The sequence below is a fragment of the Pseudophryne corroboree genome, chromosome 3 (genome assembly GCF_028390025.1).
Source record: "Pseudophryne corroboree isolate aPseCor3 chromosome 3, aPseCor3.hap2, whole genome shotgun sequence".
Lineage (NCBI taxonomy): Eukaryota > Metazoa > Chordata > Amphibia > Anura > Myobatrachidae > Pseudophryne > Pseudophryne corroboree.
Window position 1 is genome coordinate 566391967 of NC_086446.1, and position 15399 is coordinate 566407365.

Genomic DNA, 15399 nt, shown 5'->3' on the forward strand with positions numbered 1-15399 from the left:
ACTGGATATACTCCCTACTACTTACTATTTGGGCGAGATGGAAGACTACCCGTAGATGTAAAATTGGACCTGCCTCCAGCAGTCGTTCAGGAAGTGATTCCACAGAGTGATTGTGTGAAGGAACATAGGCGGAGATTGAAGGCCGCACAGAATATTGCAGATCAAAGAATGAGGAATGTACGACAGCATCAAGCTGAATACTACAACGAGACAGCCCATGCAGAGCCGCTGAAAGTGGTTGACATGGTATGGCGAAGGAAAAATCAGTGTATCAGTAAACTCGATAATTAAATAGGGCACTGCCTCCCAGTGACTATCGAAATCCCACACTCCAATGTAGAGACGTACCGGATCTCTAAAGATGAGGGCCAGTCTTCCTTAGTCGTCCATAGGAATCAATTGAAGCGCTGTTCAAACTTGTCCCTGTTAAAGAGTGAGGAACAGAAAGACAAAGCGGAGATATCTAGTCCATTCACTGATGCCAAAATCAGTGACCCTATGTGCATGTTGAGTTGGTGTAGGCCAGTATTGTCTAGCATAGGAATGCCCACTGCGGAGGGAGATACACCCGGATCGAAAACAGTATCATCTGAGATTAGAGGGAAAGGGTTACATTGCTGCTGATCTTCACTCGATACTACCAGATACGGTAGCGGAATACGATCGCACAGTGGTTAGGTCCCCAGTAGAATTAAGAAGATCAAAGAGAAGCACCAAGGGAATTTTACCTATTAGATACCAATGTTAATGGTTTACTGAAGGACTTGGGTACTAAGTAGAGCCGAAATATACGCCAAGATTTTATATGTTTGAGTTAGAATTTCGTTCTTTCAGGTAATCGCTAAAGTTATTATAGTAAAAGTAAAGAAATGCATAAGAACATGCATAATTCAAGCGGGGATGTATGTAACACCGTGTTAAAACCTGAATGTAGCACTTTGATAGGCACCTGTGTGGGCAATGAGTTGTAATAGAGTAAGGTTTTAATGTTAATAAATGTGCTCTGTGTAGATAGGGCTAAAAGAAAATTCATATAATTACACATAGCCTCTCCTAGGAGGATATTGGCATATTTAATATAAATACTTTCACAGAAAGAGGTAATGGTGAATAAATGCCCCTCGCAGAGGGGAGTTGGTACTGTCAGCCTGAATCTGGGTCTACTGGACTGCCACACTGCCTACCGAGGAGAGGGGTGCTGGCACGAGACTATTAGCGGATCAACCAGCTCGTGCAGGGGACCTCTGGCGGGATTGATCCGGGGCCCTGGTTGAGAGGTTATAAGATGAGAAGAGAGAAACCGTTGGGGGGTGCTGAGGAGAAGGAGATCAAGTCCGGAGCTGCGCAGTGAGAGCAGCGTGGTCGCTGAGGAAGACACGGAGATCTGGCCAGTGGCAGACAGCGGGGAGAACTGTGAAATTAACCTGTTAGCGGCTCCGGTGTTCCCCGGCCGTGTGGCGGAATCCCGATCCGGTTAGAGCATTGACGGCGGCGATAGACGAGGAGGCCTGCCGGAGCTGGATGGTCAGAGAGCTCTGCCGAGTGACGCCCGCCGGGAGGTGGCTGAGGTTTGCTGAACCAACCCGATCGGAGCTGGGCGGTGGCCGGATCAGTGAGTGACACTAGCCGGGAGTGGAGTAGGCGCCTCCGGCTATCCCTTATAAGGTTAGAGGTGGGCCCAAATAGTCACCAGCACAGAGCGGCCTCACACTGAAGGGAAAATAGCCCAGTGCCACAGTAGAAACTATTCAACGGCCACAGAGTGGCCCTGCACTGAAGGGAGAATAGCCCAGTGTCACATTAAGAGACTGTTCAACTGCAGCTTCCCACCAAAGGGGATTTATTATAATAGTTCACAATATTGCATTTGTCCTGTCTACAAAGTGACGTTTGGGAAAGCTTATTTCTTAAAGTGACAGTCAGCACTAAAGGAGACAGTATTAATTCCTGTTAAGAAGCAAAAGTTAATTAGAGAAAGCTACTGTTTTAGTTGTATCTGGAAACACACTTACCTCAGACATGGCATAGACACAGCGAATAAGAGTGACACCAGCGGCTCACTTTGTCACTTTGAAATATTGATTTAGACACAGAAACTTCCTCAGTAAGCTATAGTAATTAAAGTAATGCAAGTATATGCTATTATATGATATTGTTTCTTTAACTGATAAATATTAGTATTGTCATTGGTGAATATTTATTCTAAATATTTGTTAGCCGTAATATCGAGAAATAACGAGAATATATTACACATGTCTCTGACTGTATTATCCCACAGCTAAAGCTCCCTTCAGTCTCTCCATCTGCCCCTGTCTCTGCCTCTCTCTCTTTGTGACTGCGCTGTCATTGTACAATTTTTGACACTCTGTATTAGCTCACCCAGTCGCCTCTCTCTGCCCCTATTCCTTTTCGTGTGTGACCGCACTCTCATTGTCCTGTCATTGTCCCCAGCCATTTACCTCACTGCACGTCACTGGGGTATAGGAACACCAAAATAAGGACTGCTATGGGTGCGGGTTGATGGTACTGGGAAAAGGGTGCAGAAACAGAGGCAGAACTAGCGGTGGTGCTAGGGGCACCAGCCAAAATCTTGCCTAGGGCATCATATTGGTTAGGGCCGGCTCTGGCCACCAGTACTAGGTTGTCACAAAGAGCTAGACAGCAGCTGCAAGTGCTTACAACTAGGGTTGCAAGGTACAAGATTAACATATGTGGGAGCTAAACACTAAACATATCCAAAGTGAAACCAGCACAGACAGATGGGGCGGATGTACTAAGCCTTGGAAAGTGATAAAGTGGAGAGAGATAAATTACCAACCAATCAACTCATAACTGTCATTTTACAAATACAACCCGTAATATGGCAGCTAGGAGCTGATTGGCTGGCACCGATCACCGGACCCTGGGAAGGTGAGTATAGTTTTTAGGGGGTTTTAAAGCAGTGATCAGCTTTTTTTTTGTAAATTCGGTCAGTTCGCATTTCCCATAATAAGTATGGGAAATGCGTCTTGTTTTAATTAAAAATATTTTTTTAAATTAAAAGGTTTGGAGTAGAACATGTCCCCATGTTCTAGTTTAGACATTTCTATATACTATTTACTTTGATGTTATGGGTTTACTTCTTGATTTTATTTGTAGTACTAGAAGTCCATCATTTGCATGGGGACTAATGTTTTGTTTCCTAGACAAATTTCTTTAGCACTGAATATATAGGCATGCATGGCTTTTTTTTAATTATTAATCATTGTACAACCATTGGATGTTTTAGGTTACTGTTTTTGACATATGTCTGTAACCTTATTCCCCACTTGTTTAACAAAACAAAATAAAAAGATCTTTAAAAAAAAAAAAAGAGGGGGATTGCGGGTGGTTGGAGCAGTTTTTCACGAAAATTGCTCCAAAAGCCCTCTAATACATTCCAGTGAAACTAAAATAATGTGAAGAGGGTGTGAAAACAGCCCTTTTCACATTATTTGAGTAAAAAAGGTTAATAAATATGCCTCGTCATGTATGACGGACCCCTGACTAGTGGTCAGACCACTTGGAATCGCCTATGGCCTAGTAACTGAATTACTCACGTGCTTTCTTTCCATTACAGGCTGCCTATTGTTGGTGTACATCCATGGAGGATATTGGCAGTTTCTGAGGTAAAAGTATGAGAGATAATATGCAGTGGTTATTATGTACAATCATAACTGATTTCTATAGGTCGCAGTGATATTTTTCAAGGATCAGGCTACCTGTGGCCACAGACAGCATTATCATGTTGATAGATGTGCCATTGTGTTTGTGCTGGAGTACCTACATTTCTGCTTCTGTGAAAGTGCTGCGTCTGTGGAGTAGTAGACGCTTGCTGTGGCTGATGGGAGAAGTTGGCATAACCTTCTTTGTGAAGTACAAAGTAGGCACACTGGCAGGCGCAGTACATGGCATTGATGGGCCCCATAACAAAATTTAAGGAACACCCTGGTGAAGCTGCTCCAGCATCCTGGCCACAGGCTCTGCTCTCAGCAGAGCATAGTAGTGGCTTCTTTAAAGCATGCAGTGGTGCAGCACATGGCTAGTAAAGGTAGTTCTGCCAATTTTCAGAATGAGATGATTAAAGTGATATAAAATTATGAATGGTGTATTTTAAGGGTGTACATGCTATGTGGGTGAATACAATCATTTTCACTCCTCAAAAACATTTGACATTTTCACCAGCACCAGCTTTGTGTTGGCATAGATTCCTATTTGTGAAATATATGCGCCTTCCAGTTGCACTTCTGCAGATGCACTTTGCTCAGTGTAAAGCTCCAGAGTCACAAAAGTTCCAAATATAGGGCCTAATTTAGATCTGATCGCAGCAGAAAATTTGTTAGCAAATGGGCAAAACCATGTGCACTACACGGGGGGCAGATATAACGTGCAGAGAGAGATAGATTTGGGTGTGGTGTGTTCAAACTGAAATCTAAATTGCAGTGTAAAAATAAAGCAGCCAGTATTTACCCTGCACAGAAAAAATATAACCCACCCAAATCTAACGCTCTCTGCACACGTTATATCTGCCCCACCTGCAGTGCACACGGTTTTGCCCATTAGCTAACAAATTTGCTGCTGCGATCAGATCTGAATTAGGCCCATAGTAGGGAGTCCCAGTTCCTTGCAATAAGCCATAAATGAGATTAAAACTAGCAGTATTTTAGGCATACCTTCCAACTGTCATGATTTTTGCAGGACATTCTCATATTATGGGCACTGTCCCGCTGTCCCACCCGTGGGCCGCAGTGTCCTGCAGGGGGGGGGGGGGGGGGGGGGCATTTGGGACGCCTCCTGTTACTCAGAGCAGCGGTGAATAAATACTGTGAGCATGACAGGAGCTGATTGGATGGAGCGCCCTCTATCATACACAACAAGTTTTTTCATCCACAAGTTTTATCACTCGCTGATAAATGAACCCCTCAGTGTGGGAATTGGGAGAGCAGAAAATCAAAATTCATCTCGATACAGGTTTCAGGTTGGAGCAAAGTGGGAAGAAAAGGGTTAGAGAGGTAGACAGGAAATATAGCTAAGATAATGAGAGACTGGATATGAGATTTGGTAGTGTCAGATATGAGAAGGGGTAATATCCTGGTGATATGTCAAATATGTGTAAGGCTGGATCAGACTCAATGCAATTCCACACAGTGGTTTCCCTACTGTATGTCATCCAGTTAAGCTTGCTGTATTTTAATTAGTGATGAGCAGGTTCGGATCCTCGGGGTCCGAACCCGCCCGAACTTCACCTTTTTTTTCACGGGTCCGAGCAACGCGGATCCTCCCTCCTTGCTCGGTTAACCCGAGCGCGCCTGAACGTCATCATCCTGCGGTCGGATTCTCGCGAGATTCGTATTCTATATAAGGAGCCGCGCGTCGCCGCCATCTTTCACTCGTGCATTGGAGATGATCGTGAGAGGACGTGGCTGGCGTCTTCTCAGTTTCTATGTTCAGTGGGCTGCAAATTGTGCTGCAAATATCTGTGCTCAGTGTGCTGCAAATATCTGTGCTCAGTGTGCTGCAAGTGCAAATATCTACGTTCTCTGCCTGAAAAACACTCCATATCTGACTGTGCTCATTGTGCTGCAAATATCTGTGCTCAGTGTGCTAATTGCTTTATTGTGGGGACTGGAGACCAGCTGTATTTTATAGTAGGAGGACAGTGCAGAGTTTTGCTGACCAGTGACCACCAGTATTATACGTTCTCTGCCTGAAAAACGCTCCATATCTGTGCTTCATTGTAGTATATAGTAGCAGGACAGTGCAGAATTTTGCTGACCACCAGTATAACTATATATATAGCAGTACGGTACAGTAGTCCATTGCTCTACCTACCTCTGTGTCGTCAAGTATACTATCCATCCATACCTGTGGTGCATTTCAGTTTTGCACAGTTTGCTGACCACCAGTATATACTATATAGCAGTACGGTATAGAAGGCCACTGCTCTACCTACCTCTGTGTCGTCAAGTATACTATCCATCCATACCTGTGGTGCATTTCAGTTTTGCACAGTTTGCTGACCACCAGTATATACTATATAGCAGTACGGTACAGTAGGCCTCTACCTACCTCTGTGTCGTCAAGTATACTATCCATCCATACCTGTGGTGCATTTCAGTTTTGCACAGTTTGCTGACCACCAGTATATACTATATAGCATTACGGTACAGTAGGCCACTGCTCTACCTACCTCTGTGTTGTCAAGTATACTATCCATCCATACCTGTGGTGCATTTCAGTTTTGCACAGTTTGCTGTCCACCAGTATATAATATATAGCAGTACGGTACAGTAGGCCACTGCTCTACCTACCTCTGTGTCGTCAAGTATACTATCCATCCATACCTGTGGTACATTTCAGTTTTGCACAGTTTGCTGACCACCAGTATATACTATATAGCAGTACGGTACAGTAGGCCACTGCTCTACCTACCTCTGTGTCGTCAAGTATACTATCCATCCATACCTGTGGTGCATTTCAGTTTTGCACAGTTTGCTGTCCACCAGTATATAATATATAGCAGTACGGTACAGTAGGCCACTGCTCTACCTACCTCTGTGTCGTCAAGTATACTATCCATCCATACCTGTGGTGCATTTCAGTTTTGCACAGTTTGCTGACCACCAGTATATACTATATAGCAGTACGGTACAGTAGGCCACTGCTCTACCTACCTCTGTGTCGTCAAGAGTACTATCCATCCATACCTGTGGTGCATTTCAGTTTTGCACAGTTTGCTGTCCACCAGTATATAATATATAGCAGTACGGTACAGTAGGCCACTGCTCTACCTACCTCTGTGTCGTCAAGTATACTATCCATCCATACCTGTGGTGCATTTCAGTTTTGCACAGTTTGCTGACCACCAGTATATACTATATAGCAGTACAGTACAGTAGGCCACTGCTCTACCTACCTCTGTGTCGTCAAGTATACTATCCATCCATACCTGTGGTGCATTTCAGTTGTGCGCAGTATATATATAGTAGTAGGCCATTGCTATTGATATATTACTGGCATATAATTCCACACATTAAAAAATGGAGAACAAAAATGCGGAGGGTAAAATAGGGAAAGATCAAGATCCACTTCCACCTCGTGCTGAAGCTGCTGCCACTAGTCATGGCCGAGACGATGAAATGCCATCAACGTCGTCTGCCAAGGCCGATGCCCAATGTCATAGTAGAGAGCATGTAAAATCCAAAAAAATAAAGCTCAGTAAAATGACCCAAAAATCTAAATCAAAATCGTCTGAGGAGAAGCGTAAACTTGCCAATGTGCCATTTACGACACGGAGTGGCAAGGAACGGCTGAGGCCCTGGCCTATGTTCAAGGTTAGTGGTTCAGCTTCACCTGAGGATGGAAGCACTCATCCTCCTGCTAGAAAACTTAAAAGAGTTAAGATGGCAAAAGCACAGCAAAGAACTGTGCGTTCTTCTAAATCACAAATCCCCAAGGAGAGTCCAATTGTGTCGGTTGCGATGCCTGACCTTCCCAACACTGGACGGGAAGAGGTTGCGCCTTCCACCATTTGCACGCCCCCTGCAAGTGCTGGAAGGAGCAGTCCAGTTCCTGATAGTCAAATTGAAGATGTCACTGTTGAAGTACACCAGGATGAGGATATGGGTGTTGCTGGCGCTGGGGAGGAAATTGACAAGGAGGATTCTGATGGTGAGGTGGTTTGTTTAAGTCAGGCACCCGGGGAGACACCTGTTGTCCGTGGGACGAATATGGCCATTGACATGCCTGGTCAAAATACAAAAAAAAAAATCACCTCTTCGGTGTGGAACTATTTCAACAGAAATGCAAACAACTGGTGTCAAGCCGTGTGTTGCCTTTATCAAGCTGTAATAAGTAGGGGTAAGGACGTTAACCACCTAGCAACATCCTCCTTTATACGTCACCTGGACCGCATTCATCAGAAGTCAGTGACAAGTTCAAAAACTTTGGATGACAGCGGAAGCAGTCCACTGACCACTAAATCCCTTCCTCTTGTAACCAAGCTCCTGCAAACCACACCACCAACTCCCTCAGTGTCAATTTCCTCCTTAGACAGGAAAGCCAATAGTCCTGCAGGCCATGTCACTGTCAAGTCTGACGAGTCCTCTCCTGCCTGGGATTCCTCCAATGCATCCTTGAGTGTAATGCCTACTGCTGCTGTTGCTGCTGTTGTTGCTGCTGGGAGTCGATCGTCATCCCAGAGGGGAAGTCGGAAGACCACTTGTACTACTTCCAGTAAGCAATTGACTGTCCAACAGTCCTTTGCGAGGAAGATTAAATATCACAGCAGTCATCCTGCTGCAAAGCAGATAACTCAGGCCTTGGCAGCCTGGGCGGTGTTAAATGTGTTTCCGGTATCCACCGTTAATTCACAGGAAACTAGAGAATTGCTTGAGGTACTGTGTCCCCGGTACCAAATACCATCTAGGTTCCATTTCTCTAGGCAGGCAATACCGAGAATGTACACAGACGTCAGAAAAAGAGTCACCAGTGTCCTAAAAAATGCAGTTGTACCCAATGTCCACTTAACCACGGACATGTGGACAAGTGGAGCAGGGCAGACTCAGGACTATATGACTGTGACAGCCCACTGGGTAGATGTATTGCCTCCCGCAGCAAGAACAGCAGTGGCGGCACCAGTAGCAGCATCTCGCAAACGCCAAACTCGTTCCTAGGCAGGCTACGCTTTGTATCACCGCTTTCCATAAGAGGCACACAGCTGACAACCTCTTACGGAAACTGACGAACACTATCGCAGAATGGCTTACCCCAATTGGACTCTCCTGGGGATTTGTGACATCGGACAACGCCACCAATATTGTGCATGCATTACATCTGGGCAAATTCCAGCACGTCCCATGTTTTGCACATACATTGAATTTGGTGGTGCAGAATTATTTAAAAAACGACAGGGGCGTGCAAGAGATGCTGTCGGTGGCCCGAAGAATTGCGGGCCACTTTCGGCATTCAGCCACCACGTGCCGAAGACTGGAGCACCAGCAAACAGTCCTGAACCTGCCCTGCCATCATCTGAAGCAAGAGGTGGTAACGAGGTGGAATTCAACCCTCTATATGCTTCAGAGGATGGAGGAGCAGCAAAAGGCCTCTCAAGCCTACACATCTGCCTACGATATAGGCAAAGAAGGGGGAATGCACCTGACTCAAGCGCAGTGGAGAATGATTTCAGTGTTGTGCAAGGTTCTGCAACCCTTTGAACTTGCCACACGTGAAGTCAGTTCAGACACTGCCAGCCTGAGTCAGGTCATTACCCTCATCAGGCTTTTGCAGAAGAAGCTGGAGACATTGAAGGAGGAGCTAAAACAGAGCGATTCCGCTAGGCATGTGGGACTTGTGGATGGAGCCCTTAATTCGCTTAAGCAGGATTCATGGGTGGTCAATCTGTTGAAATCAGAGCACTACATTTTGGCCACCGTGCTCGATCCTAGATTTAAAACCTACGTTGTATCTCTCTTTCCGGCAGACACAAGTCTGCAGAGGTTCAAAGACCTGCTGGTGAGAAAATTGTCAAGTCAAGCAGAACGTGACCCGTCAACAGCTCCTCCTTCACATTCTCCCGCAACTGGGGCTGCGAGGAAAAGGCTAAGAATTCCGAGCCCACCCGCTGGCGGTGATGCAGGGCAGTCTTGAGCGAATGCTGACATCTGGTCCGGACTGAAGGACCTGCCAACGATTACTGACATGTCGTCTACTGTCACTTCATATGATTCTGTCACCATTGAAAGAATGGTGGAGGATTATATGAGTGACCGCATCCAAGTAGGCACGTCAGACAGTCCGTATGTATACTGGCAGGAAAAAGAGGCAATTTGGAGGCCCTTGCACAAACTGGCTTTATTTTACCTAAGTTGCCCCCCTCCAGTGTGTACTCCGAAAGAGTGTTTAGTGCAGCCGCTCACCTTGTCAGCAATCGGCGTACGAGGTTACTTCCAGAAAATGTGGAGAAGATGATGTTCATCAAGATTAATTATAATCAATTCCTCCGTGGATACATTCACCAGCAATTGCCTCCAGAAAGTACACAGGGACCTGAGATGGTGGATTCCAGTGGGGACGAATTAATAATCTGTGAGGAGGGGGATGTACACAGTGAAAGGGGTGAGGAATCGGACGATGAGGAGGAGGTGAACATCTTGCCTCTGTAGAGCCAGTTTGTGCAAGGAGAAATTGATTGCTTCTTTTTTGGTGGGGGCCCAAACCAACCAGTCATTTCAGTCACAGTCGTGTGGCAGACCCTCTCACTGAAATGATGGGTTCGTTAAAGTGTGCATGTCCTGATTGTACAACATAAGGGTGGGTGGGAGGGCCCAAGGACAATTCCATCTTGCACCTCTTTTTTCTTTCAGTTTTCTTTGCATCATGTGCTGTTTGGGGACTATTTTATTGAAGTGCCATCCTGCCTGACACTGCAGTGCCACTCCTAGATGGGCCAGGTGTTTGTGTCGGCCACTTGGGTCGCTTAGCTTAGTCACACAGCTACCTCATTGCGCCTCTTTTTTTCTTTGCATCATGTGCTGTTTGGGGACGATTTTTTTGAAGTGCCATCCTGCCTGACACTGCAGTGCCACTCCTAGATGGGCCAGGTGTTTGTGTTGGCCACTTGGGTCGCTTAGCTTAGTCACACAGCTACCTCATTGCGCCTCTTTTTTTCTTTGCATCATGTGCTGTTTGGGGACGATTTTTTTGAAGTGCCATCCTGTCTGACCCTGCAGTGCCACTCCTGGATGGGCCAGGTGTTTGTGTCAGCCACTTGGGTCGCTTAGCTTAGTCACACAGCGACCTTGGTGCGCCTCTTTTTTTCTTTGCATCATGTGCTGTTTGGGGACAATTTTTTTGAAGTGCCATCCTGCCTGACACTGCAGTGCCACTCCTAGATGGGCCAGGTGTTTGTGTCGGCCACTTGTGTCGCTTAGCTTAGTCATCCAGCGACCTCGGTGCAAATTTTAGGACTAAAAATAATATTGTGAGGTGTAAGGTGTTCAGAATAGACTGAAAATGAGTGGAAATTATGGTTATTAGGTTAATAATACTATGGGATCAAAATTACCCCCAAATTCTATGATTTAAGCTGTTTGAGAGGGTTTTTTGTAAAAAAAAAACACCCGAATCCAAAACACACCCGAATCCGACAAAAAATTTTCAGGGAGGTTTTGCCATAACGCGTCCGAATCCAAAACACGGCCTCTGAACCGAATCCAAAACCAAAACCCGAAAAATTTCCGGTGCACATCACTAATTTTAATATGCTCCATAAGAGAATTTCTGTTCACATGTAAGTATAAGTGTATAAAAAAATAGACATGAACAACTTTGTAGCTGGATGATGTATAACACAGAGCCTGCTAAAAATTCCTTACTTAAATAATATGATGTGGAAGTTGCCTACTCCTGGCAAGCTTTACTCGCTGCCAGACTGTCCCACATGGTTACAAGGGAAACCCCCAGTGGGCCTCACTGCCTGAGAGCCCACCCCCTCTTCTAGGGATCAGGATCCAGACTGTTTATTTGAATTATACGTTATACATATGTTACATTACACTGCACAGGACTATGGAGCAATTTCTATAGTGCATTGCTGTTATTAATCTGGTACATGTATGGACTAGCAGTATTCACAAATTTACATGGACCTTGCAATCTCTAATGGTTAGCCAAACCTCTGTGTTGACTGACCACACCCCCTCTGGAAACTGGCCACACCCCTAAGTACTTTTTAGTTGAACAAGTAATGGGTTAAAAACGGATAACTGTTCTGCAGCAGTGAAAACTTGGCTAGCCTGGGCCATGAAGCCCCACCAGTAGACTACTGTACAGTGGAATAAGTCTTGTGGACTGTTTGTAAGCTCAAGATTGAAAAGGGCAATGCTTTCAATGGCAAAACAAACACCTTTTATATTTCAGGCTTCAACACACAGGATAGTGGTGGCTTGTATAATGTGATACCAACTGTCAAACATAAAGGTGGAAGTGAGGTGGCCTGGGGCTATTTTGCTGGATCCCAAGTCATAGCAGCGCTTTGCAGCTCTTTGCAATACTCTCTGGTCTACACCTAGTTGGTCAAGAGTTCATGTTACAGCAAGTTATTGACTCAAAACATACCTTGCTCCAGGCTATGTCAGAACCTAAGGGGGGTACACACCAAGAGATCCGTGCTTAAATTCTAAGCAATCTGACTAGGTTGCTTAGAAATTAAGCAGGGATCCCTCCGTGTATATGCCCCAAAGCGATAGCAAAGCGCGGCCTAGCACGTCGCTATCACTGGTACTAGATTGTGCCTGCATGCCGACCAATCTAGCAGGTGGCTCATTTCACCGCTGGCTGATCGTTCAGGATCTCAGCAGTGGGGATCCTGGCACTGGGATGGTAAAGTATGTCGGGTTTCCGATGCTGGCATTCCCAAGAGTGTCAGGATCCCGGCATTGGCATTCCCAGGAGTGTCAGGATCCCAGTGTAGGTATTTCGACTACCAGGGTCCCGATCTCCGGGATCCTGACCAGATCCCATTAAATCAATTATGCATTTATCACTAATAAAGAAATGTTAGAAAAGTATTGGGGTTATGATCTGGTTGTGTGGAAATGTATGTGGGGATATATACCGGCCTCTCCATGAAGTTGGTACATGTGCTACTGGTGCAGAGCTGGGTATGGATGCGGTATGGATGAGTATATGTCAGGCTGTGGTTGTATGTATGCTTTTTTATGTACATACTGTAACTGTATGTGTGGTACATTGTATGGGAACTTGTATGGGATCCAAACTATAATTGAAAGTGTATTTAGCTGTGAATGTTCCATTAGTTGCCATCAGAGATTGGAGAATTTATAGTAATACGCTTATACTTGCATACTATTCACGTCTGTGTCATCCAGGAAATATGGAGGGCAAAAATGAAAGGAAGAGGTTGGCATGATTTAATGGTATCATTTGCCTCATTGTCCTGTGGCCATTCGGTGTAACTGACAGGTGCTTGACATGATTTTCATTAAACATGTCTCCAACTCACCTTACAGGCACACAAGTCTCCAGCTTATTCAGGAGGCTTCTGGAGAGTTGTCTACTCTCGTTCAGAGTTGCCGATTCTCTATCTCTCTTATGCAAATTATTGTTTAAAATCCACAATAATAGTGTGCTGCCTTTAAGATCCATCTGTCAGAGAGGGTTACTGTTAATAATGTCTCAAAGTGAGACCAGGATGTCTCTGTCGTGATGTATTGTATTATGTTTTTCAATCTTTTATGCCCAATAAAGAATTGCACTGGAATTTGTATCACATATAATTATTGTCATTGTTTTTCCAGTAAAGATGAGAGTGGCTTCATGGTTCCTCCTTTTGTTTCTCATGGTATTTCTGTGATGGTGATGGACTATGACATTGCTCCAAGAGGTGAGCATGTACACATTCCCATAACCATTGTTCAACCGCAATCTGTGTGATATAAAACAACCAGCGGCGTAGCCAGAACTTTGTGGGCCCCATAGCAACATTTTGAAGGGCCCCCCGTTCCAAATGTTTCTAGAGAGACACTTCTCTGCAGCAGTTGTTAATTTTATGTCCTATAATAGTGCCCTAGTTCATTTTCTGAACCATAGTAGAGCCTTATTTAATGTTATGCCCCATAGTAGTGCCCTAGTTTCTTTTATGAATCGCAGTAGTGCTTAAGTTCACCCTATGTCACATTTCAGAGCTGCCAGTACACATTATGCCGCACAGTACCCCCAATTCACATTATGATATATAGTGCTCCCCGTTCATATTGTGCCTCATTACAGTGCCCCGGTTCATATTATATAACATTAAAATGCACTCCAGTTCATTTTATACCATACTACAATGAGCAGGTCCAGGGGCATACCTAGATATATTGCAGATTCCAAGGAAAAAGTTTGAAAGGACCCCTACGTACCACCCAATGGCGAAAAATGTATATAACACATGTAACTGTGACAAGGAAGGTGGGCCCCTCTCCGCTCTGGGCCCCATAGTAGATCCACTGCCTGCACCTATGGTAGCTACGCCCTTGAAGACAACTGTTACAGGGAAATCCTACATAGGATCAATCATGCTTGCTGTATCAGCACACTAGATTGAAGGCAACTGCAGGCTATGCAAAGTTGGTAGGAAGTGTAAATGTGCCTGTTTTTAAGCATACCACGTGCAAGTGCTCTGCATACGGAAAAGGGCAGTCCAACCTCAGAGAGGGAAACAACGCTTTGGTTAGAAGACTCATTTAGATCCAATAACGCATTGCAAGAGCTGTGTTGCATTCAACACTGCGTTAGCCCCAATTTGTCTCATTTATAAAATAAATAGGAAAAGCCATCTAAAGGGAAATTTGTTTTGCTGTAAGCACTTGCATAGAGAATGCTAAGGCTGATAATAAGTAACGTGATGCAACGTATCAATGGCTCAGCACAAAAATGGCATCACAACATGTGAAGGTCACACGTTTCTGCCAAGTGGGGAAGAAGGCTGCTGTAAGATCTGCTAAAACGTTTTAGTCACTGTGGCGCACTGAGCAGAGAACCTTGATGTTTTGTCACAACCAACACCACTGGCATCCCTATACCTGCTCCTCTTCCTCTATACCAACCCTACAGAACCTTCTCTCAGATGCAGTATCACTCCAGACTAGAGAAGGACATGAAGGCACTCTGCACACCATGGTGATGAAAAGCCCATTATTTATACATTTACTAGGTGGTGGACACCTAATTCATGTTCATGCAAGTGAGCGATTATCGTCAGACTGCGCATGTGCCACAATCGCACTGCACGTGCATCAAGGTGGCACTACATTCCCACTCGCAATGAGGATTTCAAGGTAAAGTGATTGACAGGAAGTGGACACTTTGAGGTGTTAACAAGGAATAGTTGCAAAAACGCAGACGTGTCATGGTTATTTTCGGAGCATGTGTCTGCCGCCAGCTGCAAGCTTGTATGTACAAAAACATGGCACCTGCGTTGAATTGCCGTGTCCAGTCTGCGTAGCCATAGGGCTACCCTTCAACCCAATGTTTTTTGGTTTTGCACATAGCCTGTGTATATGTACACAATTGTGAATGAGTTTGTGATAGTTCCGGTGGGAGTCTCTTCTCATTTCTGAGCGGCAGCTTCATTGCTAATATCAGCAAACATGAATTAGGGCCTAATTCAGCATGGGACGCTGCTGCGTCAGCATTCACTTGCTGAAGCCGTATGAAGTGTGCGCATGCGTAGCAGCGGCAAAGCACATGCACATACAGTGAGATGCGACAGCATCTCACATCTGTGAGCGCCTTTGCCTGATTGACAGAAGGGTATACAAATTATTGTTAAAGGCATTCTCTGCTTAACCAAGGCATAGCAATACTGTAAAATGT

General features: G+C 45.0%; 1 protein-coding gene across 2 annotated transcripts in view; it reads left to right on the plus strand.

Moving 5' to 3' along the window:
* The window catches only part of AFMID (arylformamidase), a 156677-nt gene that overhangs the window by 82023 nt on the left and 59255 nt on the right, over positions 1-15399 (plus strand). For both annotated transcript variants that reach the window (XM_063961299.1, XM_063961301.1), the window contains 2 exons: positions 3599-3647; positions 13338-13423. In XM_063961299.1, coding sequence (XP_063817369.1) covers positions 3599-3647; positions 13338-13423 — 135 coding nt within the window. The remainder of the gene's footprint in view (positions 1-3598; positions 3648-13337; positions 13424-15399) is intronic.